We start from the raw sequence: 24,510 nt of genomic DNA on the forward strand, positions 1-24,510 counted from the left end.
TTCCTGCGCATCATTCTCAATGGACTACTTTTTTTATCGCAGTCGTCGTGATTCTCTTTTGAAACGTTTTGAGATTGGTCGATTTATGAATTAACTTTTATCGCCTAGGGTTAATGACCTTGATAGGCGGCGAGCGGATAACGAGTAAATAGGAAAGCCAACATCGTCGGGTCACGATGAAGTGGGACTCGTGGAAAGCGTCGATAACGTAGGGAACTAGAGGTTTCGAGTTGGCAGCTACTGCCGCGCACGGGTAACTAGGAAAATTGTTCGGAAGCCCGTGGACCTCTCCGATGATACGGACAGCGAAAGTTGGAGTTGCATCGTGGAACCGCGGTGAAACCACCGATACCGCCGTGAAAATTAATAAAAAGTGCAGAAAGATGATAACTCTCGTAAACACTTTTGCCGGGGATAACAATCTATTCGATAAAGAAGGGGAAAATGCATTTCAACGATTCGACAAATCGTCAATGCCCATTGCAACAGATTGTTTTCGCAATAAATCATTTTACGCAGATTATATCCCGGTAAAACATCGAAACATTGCTTTCGCTATACACGTTCTCGGATATTTGATTCGACTGCAAATTTGACGAAAAATCGAAGGGGCCGCGATAACGAGTTGCCGGCACGCGGTATTTACAGTGGCTTTCATAAATTGCGATCACTGCGAACGATCTGTTTTCCCCACTTGGTTATTTTCCTCGCGCCGTATCTCATCGCGAATTACAAAAGTAAATTACTACTGTCGGCTGATCGATAACATCTCTTCATTAATAATTCAATTACAAACTGTTCTAGCGATTAGACGTAGTCGTCGTTTATTCTGCCGCGACATTTACCTGTTTTTATCGTCGAATACGATTTAGTTCGAAGCTGGTTCGAGGCAACGAATCGACGATTAATCGGCGTGGCTCACCCTACTTTCGAGAAGGTGGTCATTTTCGAAAACTGATGCAAAGTTTCCTGAGTGGGTAGCTTTTCTAAAGATCGAGTAAACGGTATTGCGTGAAAGAAGGCGGCGCTCCAATCTTCAGTCCGGATCTCACGGAACCAAAACGTTTTTACCCATTCGCGTTGCGAGACCTGCGAGGCTAATGGTCGCGTTAATAGCGGACTTTTGTGTGTAACGTCCCTCGATCGAGCCTCGAAGAGTCGCGATTCTCGCGCGAGGCTGTTGTTCGTGCCAGCCACTATGTCACGTAATCCCATGCTGCGTTCCGATCGAGCGTGATTTTTCTACAACTGTCACGGAAATGTGTGTTAGGCGGCGATAGCGAGCCCCGTGTCCAATTAATTTACCCCTTCCTTGCTTGACCGTTGTCCATCGGTAGAAATCGAACGTAATTTCGAAGGAGAGAATAGCGGCGCCGGAACACGCGCTCGCCTTTTTAGGACGTTGCGAAAATTAAAGGTAGATGTTATTTCGAGTCTGTGCGCTCTTATTTGGCCGGATTTTATCGTGAAATTTTCAGTGCGTTTAAATTACGTTGGAACGTAATATACGCGACATGGCCTGTGCGCGGGTTCATATGAAATTCATCGCATCCGCTACATCGTTTGGAGAATAAAAGTGAAACGTGAAATATTTATGTCTCGTTCGAGCGACAGCTTCCGTATCGATAATACGTACTGCAAAGTACCGATGAGCGCGCAATGTTGCGTATTCGTAACTTTGACGAGGAAACTAAGCCAATCGGAGATTAAGAACCGAGAGATCGCGAGATAACGAGAACAGGCGGAAAGATCGAATTTGCCTGTTGATCTTTCGTCAATGGTCTTTCCGTCGAATAAGCTGCACGTGATCGATAACGGATAAAGTCATTATCGTGAAAAGATGGTGGCGGTACTCGCATAACCGGGCAACTCTTTCGCGTTTCTACACGTTCACAGATACGATCGTGGAGTACGATACACGTACGCGCAGCCTCGAGTAAGCCATTCCCTCGTCGAAAAGATAGCTTTCAGAAAGCGCGAGTGGCATTCCTGCCTTTCAGAAGCTTTTAAGATGACCATGATCCGTGACACCAGTCCGAGAGCATCTGCTTCCTCATCCGCCTCCTTCGCCCCGAGGTCTCTCACCCTATTTCGATCTCTTCCGCCCCGCTGACCCTGTCCCTTGCCTCTCTCCCTTTTGCCCACCCAGTTTGCTCCCAACTCTCCTAAACCACTGTAAACCACCTTCGACACCGAACAAAAAGCGAACACTCGTCCACGGATGACCGAGTACGCGTAAGTATCTTAAACGCGACTGTCGTAAGCTTCGTCGTTCAACTTGAACTAAACCAGCTTGACCATCCTCGCCCCGATTTTTTCTCTTTTCGCTCACCGTTCTTCTCTTCTTCTTTCTCTTAGACAGTACGTTTCCCAAATTTTTGCGCGCCTTTCGCGTAACCTTTGAATTTGCGATTTCGAGTCCTTCGCGAATACCGAAGCAGTATCGCAGTATCCCACGAGAAACGACCTCGGAATATTTCTGCAAGAGAAATTGATCGTTGATTATCGAATCGTAGAAACATTCGAAAGAAAAATACCGAACCGTATAGATAGCTATGGCATTCGTCTATACATATTATAAAGTAGCTATGGTTATTGTTTTCGAGAATGTGAGCAGGTACACGAGCGGAAATTGTTTTTAGCTGTTTTTCGTTGTTCGTGCGTGCAGTTCACAAATGTTGTCTATCGTGTCTCGTACAGATTCGATCATAGCTAGAGAAATATCAGGCGAAAAGCTTTGCTGCGATGGCTATCGTCGATTAAACGAGGTATCCACGTGATTAGCTTAGACTCGTATTCGCGATCGAGAAGGAGAAGATTGCGTTACAGTCTTGGAATCGGTGACCGATCAAATTTAGGATAACTCCGGCCAGGGAGGAGGTCGGTGTTATCGAACAAGGTAGAACGCATGTGTGTGGCATTCCGCATCCGTTTCCCGGATGTTTACCAGCACGAAGTTCGCACTATTCGAACGCATATTCTTTCGGCCGTAGGACAAAACGTCCTTTTCTGATTTGGAATCGGAGTAACGGGATAGGCACGGTGTACAAGTCGAGCCCCTTTCATCCCTTTCGCCCCACCCGCAGCTTTTCCTCCTCCTCCACCTCCTCGGGAGGCTTTGCAGGCTGCGCGTCCGTCGCCGCGCCGTTTGCTCGTCTTCTCCGTCAGTGTGCCGTCCGCCGTCGGTCGAGGACCACGTGTTACTGCGTCGTGTGGACGCCTGCGCCGTCGGGCTACCCTTCGCACTATCCTTCGCGCGCCTTCTACACCCCTTTACCCTCCGCGCGGTCCGATCGGCGAAGATCCGTACGAAGTCACCGCACCGTGAGTGCTTAGTTACCGTCTTGTCGGAGCACGCGTTCGTTTACATCTGTTTGTCGTTGGAGAACTCGGCCAAGAGACTGGACACGGTTGGTTCGCGCACACGTGTCGATTCCCTGCCGATAGCGACAGGGACCTTTCGACGATGAATTATCGCGTGTACACTCGCGATAATTGCATTCTCGCGTAACTTTCAGACTTGGAACGGATATCTGGGAAATAAAGGTCGGCCGCCTCGACGCTTCCGACGAAGGCCGACGAGATTGCAAAGGAAAAGCGCGCCAAATCGAGAAAAAAGAAATAGGACAGCCTTCTGCTTACTGGATGTGCAAACTTGGCGACGGAGCGATCCAGTGATGGTTGTTCTCGCTGAATCTTCGCAGAATCGATTTCAGAGAGTTCGCGGCCATTGACGAGATTGCAGGCCTGTGCGCGGTCCCTGTCGTTGTTTGGACCTGTTCCAGGCAAACCGAAAATCTGTGGCAAGCCAACGTGATGGAACGTCTCCGCAGTGCTTCGTTTTTCGTTTGGATCACCGGAAGAACGTGTTAAAATCGGCGGACGATCGACGGATCGATCGAACTTTATCGCGCCTGCTTCGCGGCCCAGCGTTTCTGGAATCTACTTTTTACATCCTGCAACCAACCATCTCGATCTTTACGTCGATCGGCGATATGGCTGGAAAAGATCGTAACCCTTCGTAAAGTCGTCAGTGTCACCAAGAGAGGCTCTGCCTAAACGAGAACTCGCAACGCCAACGACAAGAATTAGATGTCCCGTAAAACGTCTCGTGCAAGTGTCTCGTCGATCGTGAAGAACCGTAATCGGTTTCGCAAAGAATCTTCGTAGCAAGTGGAAGTGGTGGCCCGTGGCAGACGTTGGAAACGGATGCAACTGGTTCGAAGAACGTCGCTCCAGACATCGCGACCGAGGCGACGCTTTTTTCCGAACAACGCTGGTCGATTGTGCGGTGAATTTTGCGGCCTCGGTGGATATAGCATGGTCACCGGTGATTGTTGCGGATATCGTGCTCGTCGTTGTAGGTTATCGGCAATAGTGGCGCATAGTTAGGTCGAAAGTGCGGTAGATTTTCTAACGGCACGGAGACTGGCACGTTGATGTGCAACGCTTTAATAACGGGCGTACAGTGGATGAAAGAAAGAAGAGAGAAAAAGAGGAAAGCGCGGTGCTTGCGGTACGTGGCTGTGGAGGCGGTGCCGCGGCAAGTTTAATTAGTGTTTAACCAAAGAGGAAAAACACGAGAGTCGGTGGATAGAGGAGATCGGAGTAGGCCAAACGTTAACGCGCGAAATCGTTGCCACACGCGGTGAAGTTTCCTCGAAGAGAACATCGCGTTTCGACATCTCGGTGGACCACGACGCGTGCATCGTTACACGAAATGGGATTTCGGTGGTGTTGGAAAGATGCGTGACTCGAACCGATTTACGATGATCGTCGGCGAGGACGCGAACGGACACTGGAAATTAAGATGAGAGTGCGAATAGGTCGGGAATAAATCCGGGTACCGCGAGAAAATGACTTAACGCGTTACGTACCGCGAGGGTAGCAACAGATAGAACGAAGCCGTTCTCCGTGGCTTACCTTTGCTTTGGCTCCGAGTGCTGGGATTTGTGACGAAGGTAACAAGGAATAAACAAGGAAAGAACATGTGGAGTGTACTGTTACTCATTGGACTAACGAAGGCTGTTTCCTACGTCGCTGGTATCGCTTCCACCGTCGACGAGAAATCGGGTGAGTCTCCTCCCTTTTACCGTTTTTCGCCGCGTTCGTCGCGTCTCTTTCCATTCCTTCTCTTTCGTTCTTTTTGTCTCTCTTTCCTTCTTCCTGTCTCTCTACGCTAGAAGCGCAGCTCGCACGTAATTCCTGGTTGAAACATTTTCAGAAAGTGTCGGCGGCGGAAAAATTCGTCCGTATAGGTATCGTGACGTGTAACAGAGGAAGCTGTTATTTACAATAGTCCGGCGTATCTGGGACGGACATTCGCTCGAGGCGATGCCCTGTAGTTTTTCCCAGCGCGTACGAAAGTAATAAATCGATGAATCGGAATCGCGTGTTACATACCCTCGAATGCTTCAGCTCCGCCAACGCCAGTCGTTTATCCCGGATTAGAAGTTTCCGGTCACTAGATTCTTCGTCGATCGAAGATCGGAAACGTAGCGAAAAACGTAAAGGCCAGCGACCCGGCCGCCTAACAAATTTACGCGCGATTTCTGCTTCCGTGCGCTTGGATCTCACGGCGGACTAAAATCGCGAAAAGGAGCAGTCGATACGTATTTCTTTGTACCGATGTTCCTCCGACTCTTAAGGATGCCATTGCCGCATGCGTTGACATGCCGAAGAACGGACGTACCTCAATTTGACAGAGTTACAGCTCCATCGCGAACCTATAGCTAGGCGTTAATTTAAGATTGCGCGTGAATTTGATAATCATTCGCGGCAATGACCGACTTCGAACCTCGGTCGCGACGTCGCAATTAGCGGGATTCGAGAGATACGCAAGCTTCGCGGAAACGAATTTACCCGGCGATCCGAAAATAATGAGAAAGGGGATAACGCGTTTCGAGATGCCGAGGCGGGATGAAGTTTCTCGTTATCTGACGATCGAAAACTTAGGTTTGATCGACGCTGAGTGTCGCCACGCGACGTCTTCGGTGCTCGCAATCAGATTCGTGCCACTTGTCCTTTGACGCGCGGTTCGTGTATTGTCTTCGACGCGAAAGTTCTCCGACTTGGAGCATCTCCGTTCAACAGCGCTCGGAATTCGATTAAAGCGGAGCGAATCTCGCGGTTGAATCGGTCGTCCGATCGATCCGATCTCCGAGACGCTGCGATTCATGGAATTCCGATCGTTCGTGACCGCGATCTCTACGAATTCTTTCCGTCTCTAACTGCCGTTCCTCGTTCATAACGTTCGCCTAGAATTCTGTTTCGCGACGACGATGCGAAAGAACCGCGAGTAGCCGAGAAATGTTGGAAAGTGGGTCGCGCGCGTGTCGAAGGAACTTGAACGGAAGAAGGTGACGCGAAGAACGGAAGTTGTCCGGTGTAACGGGTAAAAGCCGCTTGTGCAATTTCGAAAGTTAAAGGGTTCTCAGGAAACACGTTCCTCGATCTTACGAGCGTGTCGTCCGGTCTGTAGTGGTTGGCTTGGTAAGCAAGGTCAGTGCGCAGTAGCGAGGCGGGGCGGCACAACGAGTTTGTCAGTGATCGCGAATTCGCGAAGGCTGGGACGGTTCTCGGTGCGGCCGCGCGGGCTGCTGCGAACGCGCCGACGGATCGACCTCGTTATTAATTATTGATGCTACGGCAATAATTCGACGCGGTAATAATGATCGAAAATATGATAGCGCGGAGATATACGTGGCGACGGGTCTGCCATCGTCCCTTGCGCGATCTACGGTAAATATATTCCTGTAACGCAACAATTATCGATGGTATCGTTTATTATTGCGCGTTCGTCCAATTCTCGCTCGGATAAATACTAAAGCGACAAATTAATATTACCGCTATAGTTATCCGCGGGAATAATGAAGCCCTTTCATTAGTCGGTGGTACGCATCTCGTGCCAAGAGCGACGCGCTCGATTACGCATTACCTCGTAGGTTTCGTTTTTACGCCGGGCTCGCTGTTTGTCGTCGAGGACGTTGATCGTTTTAACCGAGGCGAAATCGCGTGCAGCGAATCGTTTCACGTTTACCGAAGGAAAGCAACGTCGCGCCGTCGGTGTATCCGTGTTGTTCGAAAATGGACGACGTCCCTTTTTCATTCGCACGGCGCGCGGACGGACAACGCTGGGTGGAAATCGAAATGCGAGGTCGTGCGTGGAAACACGCCGGAACTGGCGCGTGGTCGAAAACTCGATACGACCGAGAGAAGAGCGTGCTGGGAGTATCGAGGGTTCGTCGACTTTCTTTCCCGGGAAGGTTTAACGAACCGATCCGCTGCAGTTTCCTCGCCGCGGCCGGCCTTCTTCGTTTCGCTCACCGGTTTTCCCGCCTTGTTCTTTTTCTCGGCTTCTCATCCGTTCGCGCAACCCAACTTTGACTTCCTCGCGGTTACTTCATTCCTTAATTTACCCCTCCCACTGGTCGGTCATGGACGCTTCTCTTGTACCATCCTCTTTCTCCGGAGCCCTTTCTCGCCGACACGGTTTTCCTTTCGCCGCAACGTCGTTCTCCCTCGTTTGCGCCAATAAAATATCCTTTTTGCCTCGCCGTGTCGCGTCGGCGATGGATGTGACGATGCTGAACGAGGGACGAAGCAACCAGGCTACAACGAAGCGTTTACGTCGTTGCGATTGTTTCTTCGCGTCGCCGATACCTTTTGCGTTAATCGGCGTTTTTAGATTCCTCGAAGCACCGACGATTTCTGCGGGAGAAAAATATGCCACACACACGCGTTAAGGATTTCTCTTTCGCCCATTTTCTTCTCTTTTTCTTCTTCCTATGCGCTTGTTTCCGCTGCTCGTTATTTATTTCCCGACATTTGGCACGTCGCTGTTCCGTCGAAACCGCATCGGCGAAACCGATTCCTTTTCTCTCGCGCGTTTCCCCCGTGACCATACTCGCGAAAAGCAGCGTGCCGGTTTTGTTGATTGTATTCGAGCGATGAAAAATTTCCCGAGTATCGCGAAGCACTCGTTCGCTTGTAATCCAAAGCGACGCGGCGCACCAACTTGTCCGCCGTGGTCTAAGCTTGCGCGATTTAGCGAATATTACGGACAATAGGAAATGCGAGTCGTAAAACGTCGACTCGTCGGTAAGAATCGCGCCAGTCATGGCGCAAAAATCACTGGGCAGAAACGAAGTACGCCGCTTTTTAAAAGTAACCAGAAACATAAAAACGAAATGTCTATGGTAGTAGATGATCGCGATAAAAATTCCTTTCTCGCACATTTGCTCGGAAATTTTTAATTCATAGACATCCTTCCATCTGCTAATGGATCGTGCTCGATTTTCATTCGATAGTATTAAAAAAAAAAAAAAAAAAAGAAAAAAGAGGGGAAATGGAGAGAAACAATATATGTAAATCCTGTAATTTCGAATATTGAAATTGTATCCGATACATAGTCAAATCCTGTCGTTCATTGATCGGTCGTGTTCGCGCAATGACGTTCCACGTAACGAATATAGGCGCGTCGAAAATGGAAGAGCAAATAAATTTATCGCTTTTTTCGCAGGTACTTTGGCGTATTTCGATTTTTCCAACTTATTTATGCAAGCTTTCATCCTTTTTTCTTGAACCGTTTACCAGCCATATTGAGATTTGGCGTCGTTTTGTCGGTGGAATACGTCGAATCCAATATTTCTCAACGTATCTCGACGCGACGCCGGGTGCATTGCCACCCCTCTCCCTCCTTGATTTTCACAGGATACATCTGGGGGTTTAAGCGTGATCCTGTCGTGTCGACAGCTACAAACGAGACGTCCTATAACAGTCAGCATCGAGGGAGTTTGGACCAAGGCGCGTAGACAATTCCTTGCTGCGAAATTGCGCGTGAATGTCTCGATTCTATTCTCGTTCCTTTTCAACTCGCGTTGACGTTGACCGTGTCGTGGTTTAATCGATAACAGAGCAATTAATCAAGCAGCTTCTATTTTCCCGAGGAAACTCTTTGGTCTTTATCCTTTCGAGAACGTGAAAGAAACCTCGACTTACGTGTGCATTTTCTCTTGATGTCGTCGCGATATCGGTCACGCACAATGACCTTTCTGACTTGTTTGCACATGGTTGAACAGAGTTCGCACTGAAACTGTTTCAGGTTATTTTCTATCGGCCGATTCTCCTTGTGTCGCGTCTCGGTGAGAAAGTAAAAGAGTTACGGGCAGCGGGTGTACAAGTTACTATTGGGTTAGCAACTAAGTGATTGCAGATTTTGTCATTAGGTGGTAATGACTTAGTTGCCAATTCGATAGTTCGGTTTTGTCCCGATGGATTCTTGCGAAATACGAATTTAGAAGACCTTAAAGACGATACTATTCCAAGTTTTGTCACTTACGAAATATTCGCGATAAAGACGACGCGTAATCGCGCGAATAGTTGCCGCGCAACGATATCGGCGATTCGATGCGATCGTTGCGGTATATTACAGGTAATTATCCTGCTTGGAGAATCTCATCGATGGGAATAGTTGGCGTTGCGTCATCGGCGAGCGTTCTGTCTTCGAGTAATTCGCTTTAGATCTCCATTGACCACTGACACTGCTCGATACTCGACTCGTCGTCGGATTACGCTATGTACCAATGGAACAAACAGAACGATAGAAGGATTTACAGGTTGTTAACGGGAGATTAATTTTAAATTTGCTGGAATGTCGATACTCTGGCTTCGAGTAGCTCGATTCATCGTCGATTCACGATGTTTCGATTTTCCTTTCAGAGTATCGCGAATGATTTTCTGGCTACTCGCCGCTCTCATAAAACAAATTGCTCTCACTGTTTTCATGTTCCGTTTCCTTGGTTCGCATTGACCGCGCAAAATAGTACTTGTATTTACTTGGATAGTAATAATGGATCGTTACGCGTTCTCAGCGTCGCTCCAATCATCGGAAACCGTTCGATAACGAGGCGAAAAACCGGTGAAAGTATGGTCGACCATCGATTTCTTACCATCTTCCTCGGTATCTTGGCTAGCGCAAATACTGAACTAGCGAAAATGTAGTTTTTGTCGATTATTCGATGGACTTTGCGCATTCCACGGATATCGAACCGGCGCATCCGGCCTTCTTTCCTTCGAGGAACTCTCGCAGGTTTTCCATTGCGGGCCAGTTTAGTAGCTCGCTTTTCCCGCTCTGGCAACAATGCTACCAACGGAGATTCATGGCTCGCGTCGGGAAACGAATATAAAGACAGCGAGAACGGAACAGATGTCGTTTCGCGATCGATTTATCTCGAGCTATCGTTAATATCGTTAAAATGCTCGTTTTTCATCGGACAGACGTGCGGTGCTCTTGTGGGTCGGTGGCAGCATCGTTGGTTGCCGACGGGAGGAAACGATATTACGAATTGCCGTGAAAATACCACGACTGCAAGCTTCGCACGATATTTACGCAGCATTCGCCCATATCAGTTCGCATCAAACGATAATAAATCCATAACGAAATTATTACATCGCATATGCAAATATTTGCTAGCGCTGTTAACCGTAACAGAAAATTATAAATTCATGAGAATAAAGTAGTGCATTAATTACTCTTATCGGTAGCAACGAACGTACGTCCAACTACTCTGCTCTGAGCATCCGTATATACTAATTTTCTCGAGATTTATCGAATTCCTGTGTATCGGCGATCGGTGATTGCAATACAATTTCAACCGTTGCTGGTTGAATGGACATGTTCCATCGGATGAATGCTACCTAGACGGATCTGCGAATAGACTAAATGCAAGCCTCTCATAACTAAAACCAAATAACATTTATTCACTAAGACCTGCACCGAGCACTAGAACTAACGTCGCATCTATATTAACTGTACCGTCGAGGGTGTCGATCTTACGACGCTTAGATACTCGACTCTTGTATCGTCCTGATTCGGGTATTTATGCCGTAGACTGAGGTACGCGTGGCTGTCTATTGGCGCGGTGACATCACCCTTTATCCCGCGCGTATGAGTCTCCACATGCAATCCGCACGTGGAGTCCGTTTGACCGATCCGCGTATACAGCGTGCATCCGCTTATGTTCCTGGAACTCGCGGCATCACTGCCCGATGCAAATCTACGAATAGATCTGCGTATGAATAGAGAAACTTGTCGAGAATATAGGATCAGACGGCGAGCGTTTTTGAAAAGTCAATGGAACCGCGGAAGCAAAGACGACACGCGTGAAGAAATTTCGGGTGAAACTGAACGTAGCGTTAAGAAGGTAAAAATGTAAAATGAACTTTCGTAGTTATTCCAAGCGGTATTTCTCAAGCAGCTGAAAAACGCTACTCGCGCCCGCGTCGTCCAGTTTAGTCTCGTTAGCGTTAATAGAAAAGAGCGATTAGACTCGCCAAAGCATCGGATGTCGTAAACTTGAAACGCTTATTACCACGTATAGGCACTTTCACGCGACAATCAGATTTACACGAGTCGATGTATTTACAGGTTCGATCCTCCCATGCGTCAGCGACGATAATCTCGACGATATCGTGTATTTTAGGGGAACGCCTCAATACGGAGTGTGAGTGAGTCTGGAAACGGTGACGTATCGCAGTGCTTTTCGTGGTGGTTTTCTCAGAGCGTGTCGCGGAACGGTATGGTGGGTATTTAACAGCGCTCGCCACGTGTGCTATAATGTAAAGGCAAACACCGAGAACGGTTTGTCTTGGATGGTTATCGGGAGAGTTTTAGGAGGTTGGAACGAGAGGAAATTTACTAATTTTTGAATTACGTGGCACGGTCATGTTAGTTTTCACGTGTCACGAAGCCGTCTCTCGCTCTTATTCTTTTTTAACTCGAGTGTTATCGCGCGTGTTCGACGACGATTAACACCTGTTTTTTTCTGCCTACGATAGGGCAATCTTCGCCTCGATATCGATCCGACATGGGCCAGGTTGGTCGTTACCGCTCGAAGCGACTCGACTCGATCCGACCCGACCCGACTCAACTCAACTCGACTCGACTCGACTCGACTCTACTCGTACGATCTAGCGCGAAACGCACGCCCTAGGATATCTGATTACATCGTGGAATAGTCACGAACCGAAGGCACGAGTCCGAAGACGTAGCACGAATTCCAACGACTTCATATCTCCGTCGTGAATAGCGCGCGCTTCTTATCTGACTTAATAAGTTGATTGCGACGTCTTGCGAGAAGACCAACGATGGTTGAAACGCGCTCGCGGAACGCTCGCGACGATCTTGATTCAAAGTAATCGAGGCGATTTACGCGTGGAACGATTAAGGGGACGTAAATGTTTTCGCTAGATTAGGCTTAGCTTTGCTGCTGGCTGAACGGCGACCAATTTGCAATTACGGAAAGGCCTCTCGTTAGAATAGGCCGATGACCTACGATAATAATGAAAAATGACTAGAGAGTCGCGTAATAGGTAGTCATTGTTCGTAGCGATAACACGACAGATACGGGGTGTAACGTTTGACTCGATATATCCCCGCAGGATTCTTGCGTGCCTGTTCGTTCGTACCAGTTCCACGGGTCATCCATTTACCAAATAGATGACTCCTTAGGGACTGATGCTTTTACCGAAATCCAGATTACGCGCACCACCGTTAACGATTAAACCTTTTCGCTAGCTTATTCCTCCGCTTTCTTTATCCTCCCGTCTCGCCATCCTCGCCTCGTCCCCTTTTTCTCCGATTTATTCTCGCGTGCGATGCGTCTCCTATTATCTAGTCGATGTTCGTATCATGGTCGATTTCCTTCGCGAATTGTAGACTCGATAGCGAAAGGCCGAGCGAAACGAAATCGGTTAGTTCGTTGCCCGTTTCGGTAGAGGCCCCTTAACCAACTGGAAAAACGCGCTCGAACATCGACACCGAGTGCCGGTTCGACGTTAAAAAGTAGACCGATTCCCCGGAGGAACCGTTTTAAACTTTTAATCGCGCTTCACGACTCTTTAACTATCGGCCATAACTTCGATTTCGTTCGGCATACGGTTCTCATCGCGTCCTTTCGCCAAGAAAGGACTACCCGTTCGAGCTTATTCCGCAAAACTTTGCCTGGCAAAACTCGAAAAGTGTAACATATCGATCGTCCGCGGTATCGAGTAGCCAACCTGTACAGCATATTTATACACAGCGAATTTTATAATTGGCCACCGACCGAATCGTTGCAGTTCCGCGTCCAACTTTCTCCATCCGGCAGTTTCACGAAAACCACCGACGCAGATTGTATCGGGAGCCCGATGGCGGTTGCCAATCGAGAAGGAAATTTCGTTTTTCCATGAAACTCGTGCTCGCTGCAACTTGGTTCCGCCGCGGTGCTATATAGCCGGCTTCTCCGCGCAATCCCGTCTTGCGTGTATTTTTCGCGATACTTTGGGATCCGCGTTCTCCTTTGCCTCGTAACCATCGCGTCGGAGCGGAGCGGAGAAAAAAAGGAGCTGGAATAAAACTGGACTGGGTGGAAACTAAAGGCGCGTAAAAATCGAGGAAAAAGACGACACTGTGGATTTTTAATTTAATTGGATGGCGAGATTTATTCTTTGATTACGCGGCAGCCCGACGTAATTAAACTCCGTCCAAAGTATTACAACGAAAAGAAGCTCTCCACGCTCGTTCTCCCCCGTCCTTATGTTTCTTCGCGAACAATTTTTCTTGTTTCTTTTCGCCAACGACTTCTCTCCGTTTGTCCGCGCCGGTTTTCCCCAGTGGTTTGGATTTGCCACGCGCGTCTAAATGCAAACCGAGCGGAGCCAGAAGCCTCTAAAGGTAGCGGAGAGGAGTAGCTTCGTCGACGACTATAAATGCGTCGTTTCGTAAGTGCGAATTATTCATGATGTGTAAGCACGTATCGTTTTCGATGGATCGATGTTGACGGTGGTAGTTAAAGCCAAGGTAATACGTATCTGGCAATATCGGAGTTGGTAGCGGAGGGTTAGGGCTCGTTGAATTTGAACATGGCATCGGCGTTTCCCTACTTTGCCGCGGCGATAACCGCACCGCCAGATTGATATTGTAGAGGCTGTAATACCGGCAATCGCGGTCACGGCCTAATATCATACGTTACTCGCAAACGCACGATATTCAAAGTACCTGTCGAAAATATGGATATCAGAAACCGTATCCGGGAAAGGGAAATAATACGCGCGCCAGTTGCAAAGCTACTCTCTCTTCGACCATATCATCCCGCGTTCTGCTTTCCTCTTATTTCGTCTTGGGATCTTGGGTTTCAACTTTGGTCATAGTAAAATATCGACGGTGCAATTTTGTGCTTTTTTCGTTCGGCTAATTCGCCCTCTATTAGCGTTTTAAGAAGAATAACGCGATAAATCCGACAAACTAGATGCGACGGGGTAAGACTGGGAAAAGAAGGGGAGGTTGAAGGTCGGTAAACAAGCGTACATCAATGGAATGGGTGGCAGGTTAGTAGGGTAAATTGCTTGCGGTTGAAAGCGGTAGGATCGGTAATGGAACAACATGCGCTACGCGCGAGTATGCGGAGGAGGGGCTGCGTATCCGTCTACATTACGCTGCATAATTCATAGAGTTGTCATAGACGCGAGAGGCGGATAATGGTACCGTACTGGTCGTGGCCCCATTGTCCATGGTTAGGTGGCGTCAACCAACTTGAATCCGGAGGATGACGATTACGACGAGGACGACGGCGTGGCCGACTTGTCGCGTCGCGTCGTCGTCGAATGTTCAGGAATCACGCACTGTGCTCTCCGCACCGTGCGCGTCGCTGTCTGTTTACACAATGCGATTATATTCCTGTATTGTCGAGGCCAAATTCAGCTCTCAGCTGGCCGCGTTTACCCAGCTCCAGTGTCGCGGGTATACGTCTGCGTACGGTCGCCGCGGTCCCGGCGTGGAGAAAACGCTGTGCCGTCGAAATGGGTCCGTATCTCGTTTTTCTTTTTTCGCCTTCGTAGACTCGTTTCTGAGGAATAGTTCCGTTTACGTTTCGAGAAAGGAAGTAGGAGAAAGCGATCGAAAGCGATCAAAACTTCCCTTCAAAATTGGACGGTTCGATCAAATAAAGACGAACGGGTGTTGGTGCCACCAACGGTTTCAGCTAAAAGATGGATCGATCAACGTTGGTACCGCCGACGGTTTCCGCGGAAAAAATGAAAGACGGGTAGGATTGCCGGCTTCGCACTAGTAATTAAAACAGTGCCTGGACATAACTCTCTTTACAGCTATGGTAATTAACCGTCCGTCTACGCTCACACACGTATCGAGCTATGTATAAATTGTATAATACGTAAGTATGTAGTGGTGTTGCGTCCAGGAGGTCGATTGATGTCGCGCGAGCAATTAGAACAGGCGACACAAATTTTAATCGGTACCAGTGTTTCTTCGAACAATTGTTATATCAGTTTTGTATTGTCATACTTTAGTTCTATTAATTATGGTCATTGTTTATTTTGTTGTATCGTTATTATTATTATTATTATTATTATTATTAAAATTTATTGAATTTCAATTGAATGAATACAGTACATACATTGACGTCATAAAACAACCGGGGTTTGGTGTTTCGCGAAATTAACTCTGAATTCGTATAACGGGTTCGATCCAGAAGGAAATAAGGAAGGAGACGTGAATTCGTTTGCGAGCGATCGTCGAGGGATAACCGCGGTTAGTTTCTGTTTTAATGCGATTTAATATGTGCATCGCACGACGAAGCATTAATTGCAATTTGTTCGTTGAATGCGAGATACTCGTCCAACTAATTTCAACTTCCCTGCATTAAATGCGCCGCTGTTTCCCGACCAATCTCTCTTCCTCCCCTTTTCCCTCATCCTCCCTTTCGCTCAATCTCATTCTTCAATTTTTCCATTTTTTCGTATTTATTTGGTTCCGTGGCTGGGGTCTCATTCGCTGTGACAGAGTTGTTAATCTCAGGGATTCGGCGTATCGTGGCCGCTGTTGCTGTATCGATTCATCGTCGATATCGTCGTAGAATCCGAATCCAGTCGAAACAAGGAACACGAAGTTAAGTTGCATCTCGGCTTAATCTTGATTTCCCTCTACGGTGCGCAGCAAGAGTTAGGAGAAGCGGCAAGGGGTAGCTTGCAAAGTTTTATCCAGTCGCGAGTCAATAATTTAACGATGTTCGATAGCCGTTCATATTCTACGAAACGAATCGGGGTAAATTGAATTCCAATTGAAAGCGAGTTTGTGAAATGGAGGCTAATCCGATCGATGGACGGACCGACCGAAAGCTGGAACAAAAATCGAGTAATCTAATCCTTTAGTCGAAAATCAGTGGAGTTAAATCGAATTTCGCCGCGGGATGGAACCGCGGAATCGAGGTAGCTAACTCGGCGATGACAAAAATCGAGAGCTCGGTTCGTGACCCTGGTTGTTTCGCGCTACCATATACGTGTACATAGGTACAAGACAACATTCGATCAACTACCTCATTGTATACGAGAATTATTCGTGCGATCGATCGCGCCGAACGCAACACGGGCGAATACGCGAATTCGGTGAAAAATCGCGTGAGCTGTGGATAGACCGAAGGAAGGAGCAACGCGACATGCGCGACATGTGCGCCATGTTACGCGATACATGGGTCCTATTTGCGTCACGTCGAAAAATTCCAGTGAGAGTATCATAGCTGATGGAACATGGTGAAAAGAGGGCAGCGGGAAGCAGCCTGAAGCAAGAGAACGAAAGTAAGGTGTCGTAAGGTGGTTCGTGCTTCGCGAGGATACGTAGAAACAATAGACCGAGACACACGAGAGCGTTGTCGGAAACCAGCAACACCGATACCCACATCGACACCGACACCGACACCGACACCGACACCGACACCGACACCGACACCGACACCGACACCGACACCGACACCGACACCGACACCGGCACCAACGGCGAGCACGTAACCGCGAAAGAAGGGGAGACCCGATCGGTCCCGCGGTCGGCTGGAAATTTATGAAAAACGATCGTCGATTGAGTCTAGTGGCGTGAAAAGAAAATCTTTATTGTTCGACGCTTGGAAACGGAGGAGAAAAAAGACAAGCTCGGACAAGCTTTGCGGGGAGAAAAACCGACGACGAGGGAAGCGGATGTAGAGGATGAGAAGAATAGAGTTGAAAACGCCGCAACGCTTACTGCTCCACACCTTACGAATTTCCCCTGCTTTCACGTTGTTATCTCGCACTGCCTTTCATCCTGTTACTTTTGTCTATAACTAGCTTGTCTGAAAAATTGAAAGGAGAGAGAGAGAGAGAGAGAGAGAGAAAAGAGAATTATATGCTTTCACGCCATTCATCTGTCTCCTAACGATTCAAAAGTGTTTTATTCGACACGTAAACCGTCACAATCGATGATCGCCGAGAGACAGATTTTCATTTTATCGTTCTTCCGATTTACGTAAGTAATTCCCGTCGCGTGTTATATTCGCGTTGTAACTCGTTGATATTTATACGTTTACACTCCGTCTATTGGTATTTATTCTAACGGGAAATTTATTCGCAACGCGTATATCGTAAATATGTGTATATTTACATCCATGATACTCGATTGGTTTTGTCGTGGGGTCGCGCGACAGGATTTGCGTGGACGTTTCTTTGCTCGGTGGCGGGCGAGTGTAAAGCTCGCGATGAAAAGTATTGGTAATGTGGTGTCGGAGGGTGGCAACGACAACCTCTGTTACGCTTCAGAGCCGGTAATTATTCACAGTCTCTTCGTCAAGGGTAACCGAGTATGGATTTCCGTGTAAGACCAGGGTGGAATTGTTTCCCCGACACCCGATCCCATCTACGCTGTGCACCTCCGCGTCCTCTAACTAACCGTACTAACGACCGTTATTTCGCCCGGAGCTCGACTCGACTAACCCGCGTAAAATCGTTGCCAAGTCCGAAGGAGCGTAACCGAAATCAATTTGCAAAGAGGAAGCGCGCGCGTCTTTCCCCGGCATCGAGGTTCCCGGCGTCGAGCGTTGCGGTCGATCCGTAGAATTCGAAGAATCGCGTTCTATCCAGCAGTCGAAAGGGTAAGCGACAGTCTACTATAACGTCGTCCAATTTCCATTTCGTCGCGACAGATTCCAGTGCAAAGCATCTCGGATTCTTCTGTGACGGAAATTGATGCTTTTCTTCTTTCTCGTATTCACCGGTTCCTAGAATACGCAACGTATCTGCAGCTGCTCTCGAATCCGCGATTGTGGGTGCAGAGTGTCGTTCATGAGGTAATAAGCGATGTAATCCCGTCTATATACCACGTTCGTTGTCGTGCTATCGTGGATGAACTTCGATTTTAGATTCTCGTCGAGTAACTCTTCCTGCCAATAGTTGGCAGATCTCGAATCTCGTTTGATTTCACGAACGCGGAATGTCCAATCTATGATAATCTATGTCGGCCCGATTCCGCTTTGTACGCTGTAAATTGTTCCTCTTTAATATCGACGCGGTCGTACGGTCTTCCGTGTCCCGGGATTAGGTTTGGTTTAGGTTTGAAAACGACGAGACAACGTGACGACGCCAGTCGATGCAAGAAGAACAACATTAGAAACAACGGTTATACCACGGATTTCCGTTTCCCGGTCTAGTCTCTTTCTCTTCTACACGCTGACTGGTTACGATATACCTGTAGGCAATCTTCCGTTTGTATGCCAGGATTTCGTCCTTTTTCACCGATTGCTGTGCAGAATTCAGAATCAGCATCGGGCTGTTTCTCGTAGCTATTCCTCGTTCGTAGCGTCTCGTCCCCACGAAATACACATTTAACGTATCCCAAGTATATAGGTACGGACGAATATCTCTCTTCGTATAGATCTCGCGTTTGCCGAACATAGTCGCAGCCATTTTCCGAACAAAACCCGTGAAAAGTAACTAACTGCTTATTGTTAGTTATCGGAATCGAAGTTTATTCTGCCATGCGATCGAGACGAGCGACTAATCAATTAAGTTCATTCGCGCGTCCAAATTGATTGAAACAAAATATTCGTTCGACCAGTTCGTGGCAATTAATATCTCGCGCGTGACAGAATACGATGCGACGCAACGCGACGCGAAGTCGAACGACGCGATGCGTCAGGATGCGGTACGTCCCTCTCGCTAGTTTGCCTTCCAGAAACTCGATTAATTCTTTTCTTTTCTCTTTTTTTTTTTTCAATCGCTTTACTTCACGTTTTTCCCGACTGTTTCACGGATTACGAGTCAAGTAGCGCGTGTGCGTCGGCGTGAGTTAAACGGTCGATTAAGACGAACTCGTTAGATCTCGAAAAGAACGTCACCTATTAATAGCGATTAATTCTGCGGCCAAGTAAACTGGACGAATATTTCAAATTCATTGGAGAGACAGGTATTTATGGGCATGTACATATCCGATTATGAGTGTTAAGGCGAAGTTATGCATGCGTGTACACGAGCGCGTGTTTACCGCGGCAAATATGTGCGCAGCAAAGGCGCAAACTGTTACGGACGAGCCAAATATTTCATTAGTTAAGTTCTTCCACTAGTCAAACGTTTGATACTCCTCGAGGCAATGCGTTCGCTTTCCATTTTCGTTTGTTCGTCGTGTAATTACTTGTAACCACGACGGAAACTCCGCGTACGCCTCGGAACACAGCCTCCGGCTTTGCTTCCGTGAACTACGCTATTATCCGCAATTAACCGCGTACAGCCGATACGCCGACTACATACTTGTTACCGCGTTCTTTCCTCATTCGATAGCAGCATCCTTCGATCGTGCTTTAGATCGTCTCATAGAGAAACGAAGTATGGAAGGAATGCAACGTCGCCTGAACAATGAAATAGAGAGTCATGAATTGATCGGTGCTTCGATTTATCGTGCTCTCCCCTACCTTCTCCTCTCGACAAAGCGTATTTTCTTTTATCGGTGGACGCGTTTCTTCCTTTTTATGTCGGGAAAATGGTATCGAGCGAGGCTTCCGTGTTTCTTTCCAGCTATCAGCGAGTGCTTGACAACGAAAGTGCACTTTGAAAGAAGCGGAAGTGGTCGATTCTATGCGATAAATAGCGATTAAAGTCAAATTACCGGGCGGATTCTGTCCGTATAAGTATTCTCGATCGAGCAAGATGCGCAAGGAGATAATTCCGGTTAACGGAAGTACGTAACGGGCTCGTAAACGGACATCTTACGGCACACCGGAGAAGCGACGTTCTTTCCAACGGGAAATAGCCGAAGGAACTACGCTCGAACGAAATAAAAAGACGATAGGAGGGAAAAAGGTTGGTGTGTTTAAAGTCAATTATAGCTTAGAAAATGGTGAAGAACGCGCGGTGTTGGCAACTAGAAACGAGGACGACAAAGGGACAGGAGTGCTTTGAAAGCTTCGCGTAAGAATGCAGTCTGTAGTGGTGGAGGAACGTTGTCTTTGGAACGAGGAGAAAATCAGGCGAGCCGATGGACGACGCGGTGCGACGTTTGCGAGCGCATATCAAAACGAAACTAACGATAAAGCACGTAACGGTGGTTGAAAGGGCTGTTTGGCACGCCGGAACGTTTATCTTTCGCTTGTAACGTTTTGACGACAGCTGCTATTCCTTCGCGTTTGTTCCGTGGCGTGTAAAAAGAGGAACAAAAGGCAAGAACCACGGAGGAAAGAACCGAGATGAAGATCGTTAGCGGAAGGAAACGGTTTCGGAGGCCTTTCTGGGTGACGCGAAGAATAAAACGAGCGTGGAGGTGAGCAGAGCCGAGATAAGCGTTTACGAGACGGATGGCCGCTCGAACAACGATTTCCAACAATCGTTCGAGCCCTATCTACACGGTAGCGTGCGTGCTATGCAACCCTGTTATTTTCTGGTCGAGCGTTCGCGTTTCTTGCGAAACGCGAGCTCGCCAAATCGATTTTCGAGTCCTCGGACCGACTAACGGGCAACCGCAAACGCTCAATTTTCACTGAAAATTCTCGCCTCTCGAATCGCATGCTTCGTAAAATTCGTTACGTCGACCAACAACCAGCATACGAGAAACACAATACTCGGTATAAATATAACGTATGGTCAAAGTTATTATACTTATTCGGTCTGCTCGATACTACGTAGCAACGGTTTCCACAGCTTCGTTAACCTTTCAAAATTCAAAGTTTGCTCTTACCACGGAAACGCGACGAAACGCGTCTCGCTAGAAAAAAAATACAGCGGTTAAGGTTAGCCACTTAATCTTGGATAAAACGGTGAATAGGAATGCGAGAGCCAGGTAAGCGTTCGAATCGAATTAAACGGGGAAAAATAGCGGAGAAAGAAGTGGCGGCTACATTGCCGAAGAATAATGCGCGGCTTTGCTCGCATATATCCGATCACGCGATATTATTGAATATTCGGCCGAGAGTGGTGGCAAAAAATATATCGCGATAAATTCGACCCATGGAACGCTCATTGCCTGGTTTTAATTAACCGACGCGTTTTACTAGCCCGATATAATGTAAAGTTCCCCGTCGCGTGAAAATCTCATTGTTCGAAAAAGTATGGGAACCAACAAAGAGGGGGCAGATTGGGAAACGGTAGTTGGGAACGGATGGCAGGGCACGGGAGGTGTCGGGGTGGAGATTAGCGCAACAATCGAAACGATCGATTCTCGTGGATGGCGCGCGCTCGCTATTCGAAAGCCTAGCAACATAGCTCTCTTGAACTCTTTCGATATCGAACAATTTATCGAATCATCCTGCCGAGGCTACTGACCGTGAATAAATTCGAGCGTACTCGGGGGAGTCATTTTGGCGTTGGCGCCAAGACACCGGCCGGTTGACCGTTGACCCGGTTGATCGTTGACCCGGTCTTGGCGAAGTCGTTGAAAGTAGAAAAGCTTCGCGAAGCGTTGGAAGCTCCGGCGTGAAATTAGCCGATACGTTATCAAGAAGCACAGAGACTGGTAATGCGAGCGACTTTAATGAAAGTGACCTTTTTTTTACACTTACACCTTCGTTACGGTTCCGCTGCTCTCTTATAATGCTCGTAGTGGTAATAATAAAAATAAAACTAGAGTGCCGCTAATAAAAGTAATGACAACGATGACGATCGCGTTGGTCATGATGATGATAATAAGAATAGTAATAGTAGGAATAATAGCCATAATAATTATCGTTATTATTTTTATTATTAGCAGTGGTAATAAGGAGAATATTGGAGCTGTTTTGCGAACATTCACCGGGTGTTCATTAATTAAGAAGGTAGAAGTCGTGGGCGGTTCGCGATGTATGTACGTGTATAAGCGTGAGTACGCGCGCGCACGCTATTAACCGTTGATGTAAAAGAGCAAGTTCGCGCCAGCCAGCCTGCTGCTTTCCTCCTTTTTCTCTTTGTCTGCGTGTTTCAACGGTTTTATTAAAGTACGAAGTCCGGCCCGAATTAAAAAGTAAACTACCACAGCCGCCTGCTCCATTCCCTTTTACCTTCTAACGTTCGTGTACCCTATGTAAATTCACGCAATACCGATTCCGTATCTGCGTGGTTTTCGAACGTTTCCTTTCTCTTTGCGTCGTTGCGTGAAACGCAACGTGGCAGTTCCTAAGAACGTACCGAGGAAGAAATTTCGAAAGAAGAAGAATTTCGAGAAAATCGAGCAGGAAAAAGACACGAGCTTGCGCGCTCTCCTTCTTAAATACGATCGCGAAAATATCCAACTATCGTTAAATATTTGATCGTTGGTTAACAGCACCGCGTCGGTTCGAAACAGCGAGAGAATGCCTCTCGGAAACGGAAACATCGATGACACGATCGAATTGCTCTTTCGACCGCAATCCGCGGCCGAACGCGTTCCGATTTGACAATAATTACGAATTTGAAATTACAAATTTGCGCGAATCAGCGTATTTGGCCCAGAGCGATAATTCAGGATATCGCGGCCGATTGTTGCGCGACTCGTGCACGCCTGTCATCCAGATGCTCGCGTATTGCTGAATCGGTATCGCGCGGTTACAAGTTTTCTCGATATCGCGGCAATTGGTTTTTTCTGGAAGGTTCGTGGTTGCGAGGGAACGACGGCTCCGCAGAATTAATGGAACGTCGAGCTCGGTCGAATAATGTCGCGGAAGCCTTTCAACGACCGTGTGAAAGGTGAGCGATGTCGATCGATCTTGGAAGGGAGAAGGCGACGGCCGCGTTTTCTCTGGGAGACGGGCGATCGCGCCGAACAGGATTTCGCGATAATGACGAATTTGTAGGGGCAATCGGTGTGTATTCGACTGGGCCGATAATTCAAGTTGCCGGGAAACGATATTGCGCGCGGGAGGGGGATGTTTGGGCTCGGTTTTCCGGCTACGCTGGTCGACGTAGCTGCGGCCAGCAGAAGCACGACCTGCCGGCACAGCCTCGGGAACACGAGGGTGGGTGGTTTGTGCGAGCGTGGTAGGAGCGTAACTTGTACCACTGCGAACGCAAGCCAGTGTCCGCTCCAATTAACTTTTCACCACTAATTTATGCACCAGCTACTCCCTCTATCTCCCAGCGAGAGTCTTTCTCGCTCGCGCAAATCTCCCGTCATCCGCTTCCTGCTCGAACGAACGGGCGAACGAAACGCGTGCACGCAAACGCGACTCGCGCTTCTCGTTGCTCCTACTGCTTCCTCTGCGACCTGCACCTACACCTGCACCTGCATCCTCACCCACCTTCGTTTCAGCCCACGCATTCCACTCTCTCTCTTTCTCTTTGCGCGCGCGCTACTGTCTCTACGTGCTTTTACAAATTTTCAGTCTGCGGCAAACTTTTGTGCATTTGAAAAGTGCTTCGCCTTACTTTCTGGATGCATCTCGCGTTTACGCTTTTCTCTTACGGGAACGACCGACAGGACAGCCAGGTAGTTTTGCCGAAACTTTTTCTCAACTGCTATGCTTCTCTCCTCTCCTTCTCTCGCACGGTTTCCAGGATTTTCGTTGGTTCGCGCAGACGCGTAGTATCGTGCAACAATCGGCAATTAACGCGAGGACAATTAACCGGCTGATGATAGAACGGGCCGTTCCGATGCTTATGCTCGGGTCGCACGACGTATTTGATCGGCGCTTTAATCGATCTTCCTGGCGTTAATGCGGCGACGTTCACCAGGATCGAGGACGAGTTGTCGTCGGGGCCGTATGGTGCAATTGAAATAGGAACGCGAACCATTCACAGTGCAAGAGAAAGGATAGAACACAAGAGAGAGAGAGAGAGAGAGAGAGTGAGTGAGCGAGCGAGCGAGAAAAGGAGAGGCAAGTGGGAGGACAGTGGAAAATGGACGGGGATAGAACGTTCGATACAACGACGTCGGCTCGTTCACCGGTGGTCAGACATTTCGGTACTTGTTTCCCTATTAATATGCATGTCCTCGTCCTTTAGTTCTTGCCACACCCGGCCCTCCCTCGCCCCTTGGATTCGGTCCTTGTTCTATTTGCCTCTCCTCTGTACTGGTAGCGACGCTTCTCTACCCTTGTAGCTAGCGTTATCCATGAAATCCGCACTCCTCTCTGCGGTAAAGCGACGGTGTTTCCTGTCCGACCAAATAAATCCACGACTACTGCGTTCGCCGCTACAGCCGTAGCAAACTCTACCGGCCTGTCCGCCCATACAAGGCCCGTTACTACTCCAATACGGGACGACTGATTGAAAGTTTGC

At 48.0% G+C, this 24,510-nt stretch overlaps 1 protein-coding gene across 1 annotated transcript in view; it reads left to right on the forward strand.

The window, feature by feature from the left end:
- The first annotated feature begins 3,357 nt into the window (after positions 1–3,357).
- Positions 3,358–24,510, forward strand: part of LOC117205103 (nephrin-like) — a 252,859-nt gene continuing 231,706 nt past the window's right edge. The window contains exon 1 of the mRNA XM_033443190.1: positions 3,358–5,073. Coding sequence (XP_033299081.1) covers positions 4,989–5,073 — 85 coding nt within the window. The 5' untranslated portion in view covers positions 3,358–4,988. The remainder of the gene's footprint in view (positions 5,074–24,510) is intronic.

The sequence above is a fragment of the Bombus bifarius genome, unplaced genomic scaffold, assembly GCF_011952205.1.
Source record: "Bombus bifarius isolate JDL3187 unplaced genomic scaffold, Bbif_JDL3187 scf7180000007986, whole genome shotgun sequence".
In the NCBI taxonomy this organism is placed as follows: Eukaryota; Metazoa; Arthropoda; class Insecta; order Hymenoptera; family Apidae; genus Bombus; species Bombus bifarius.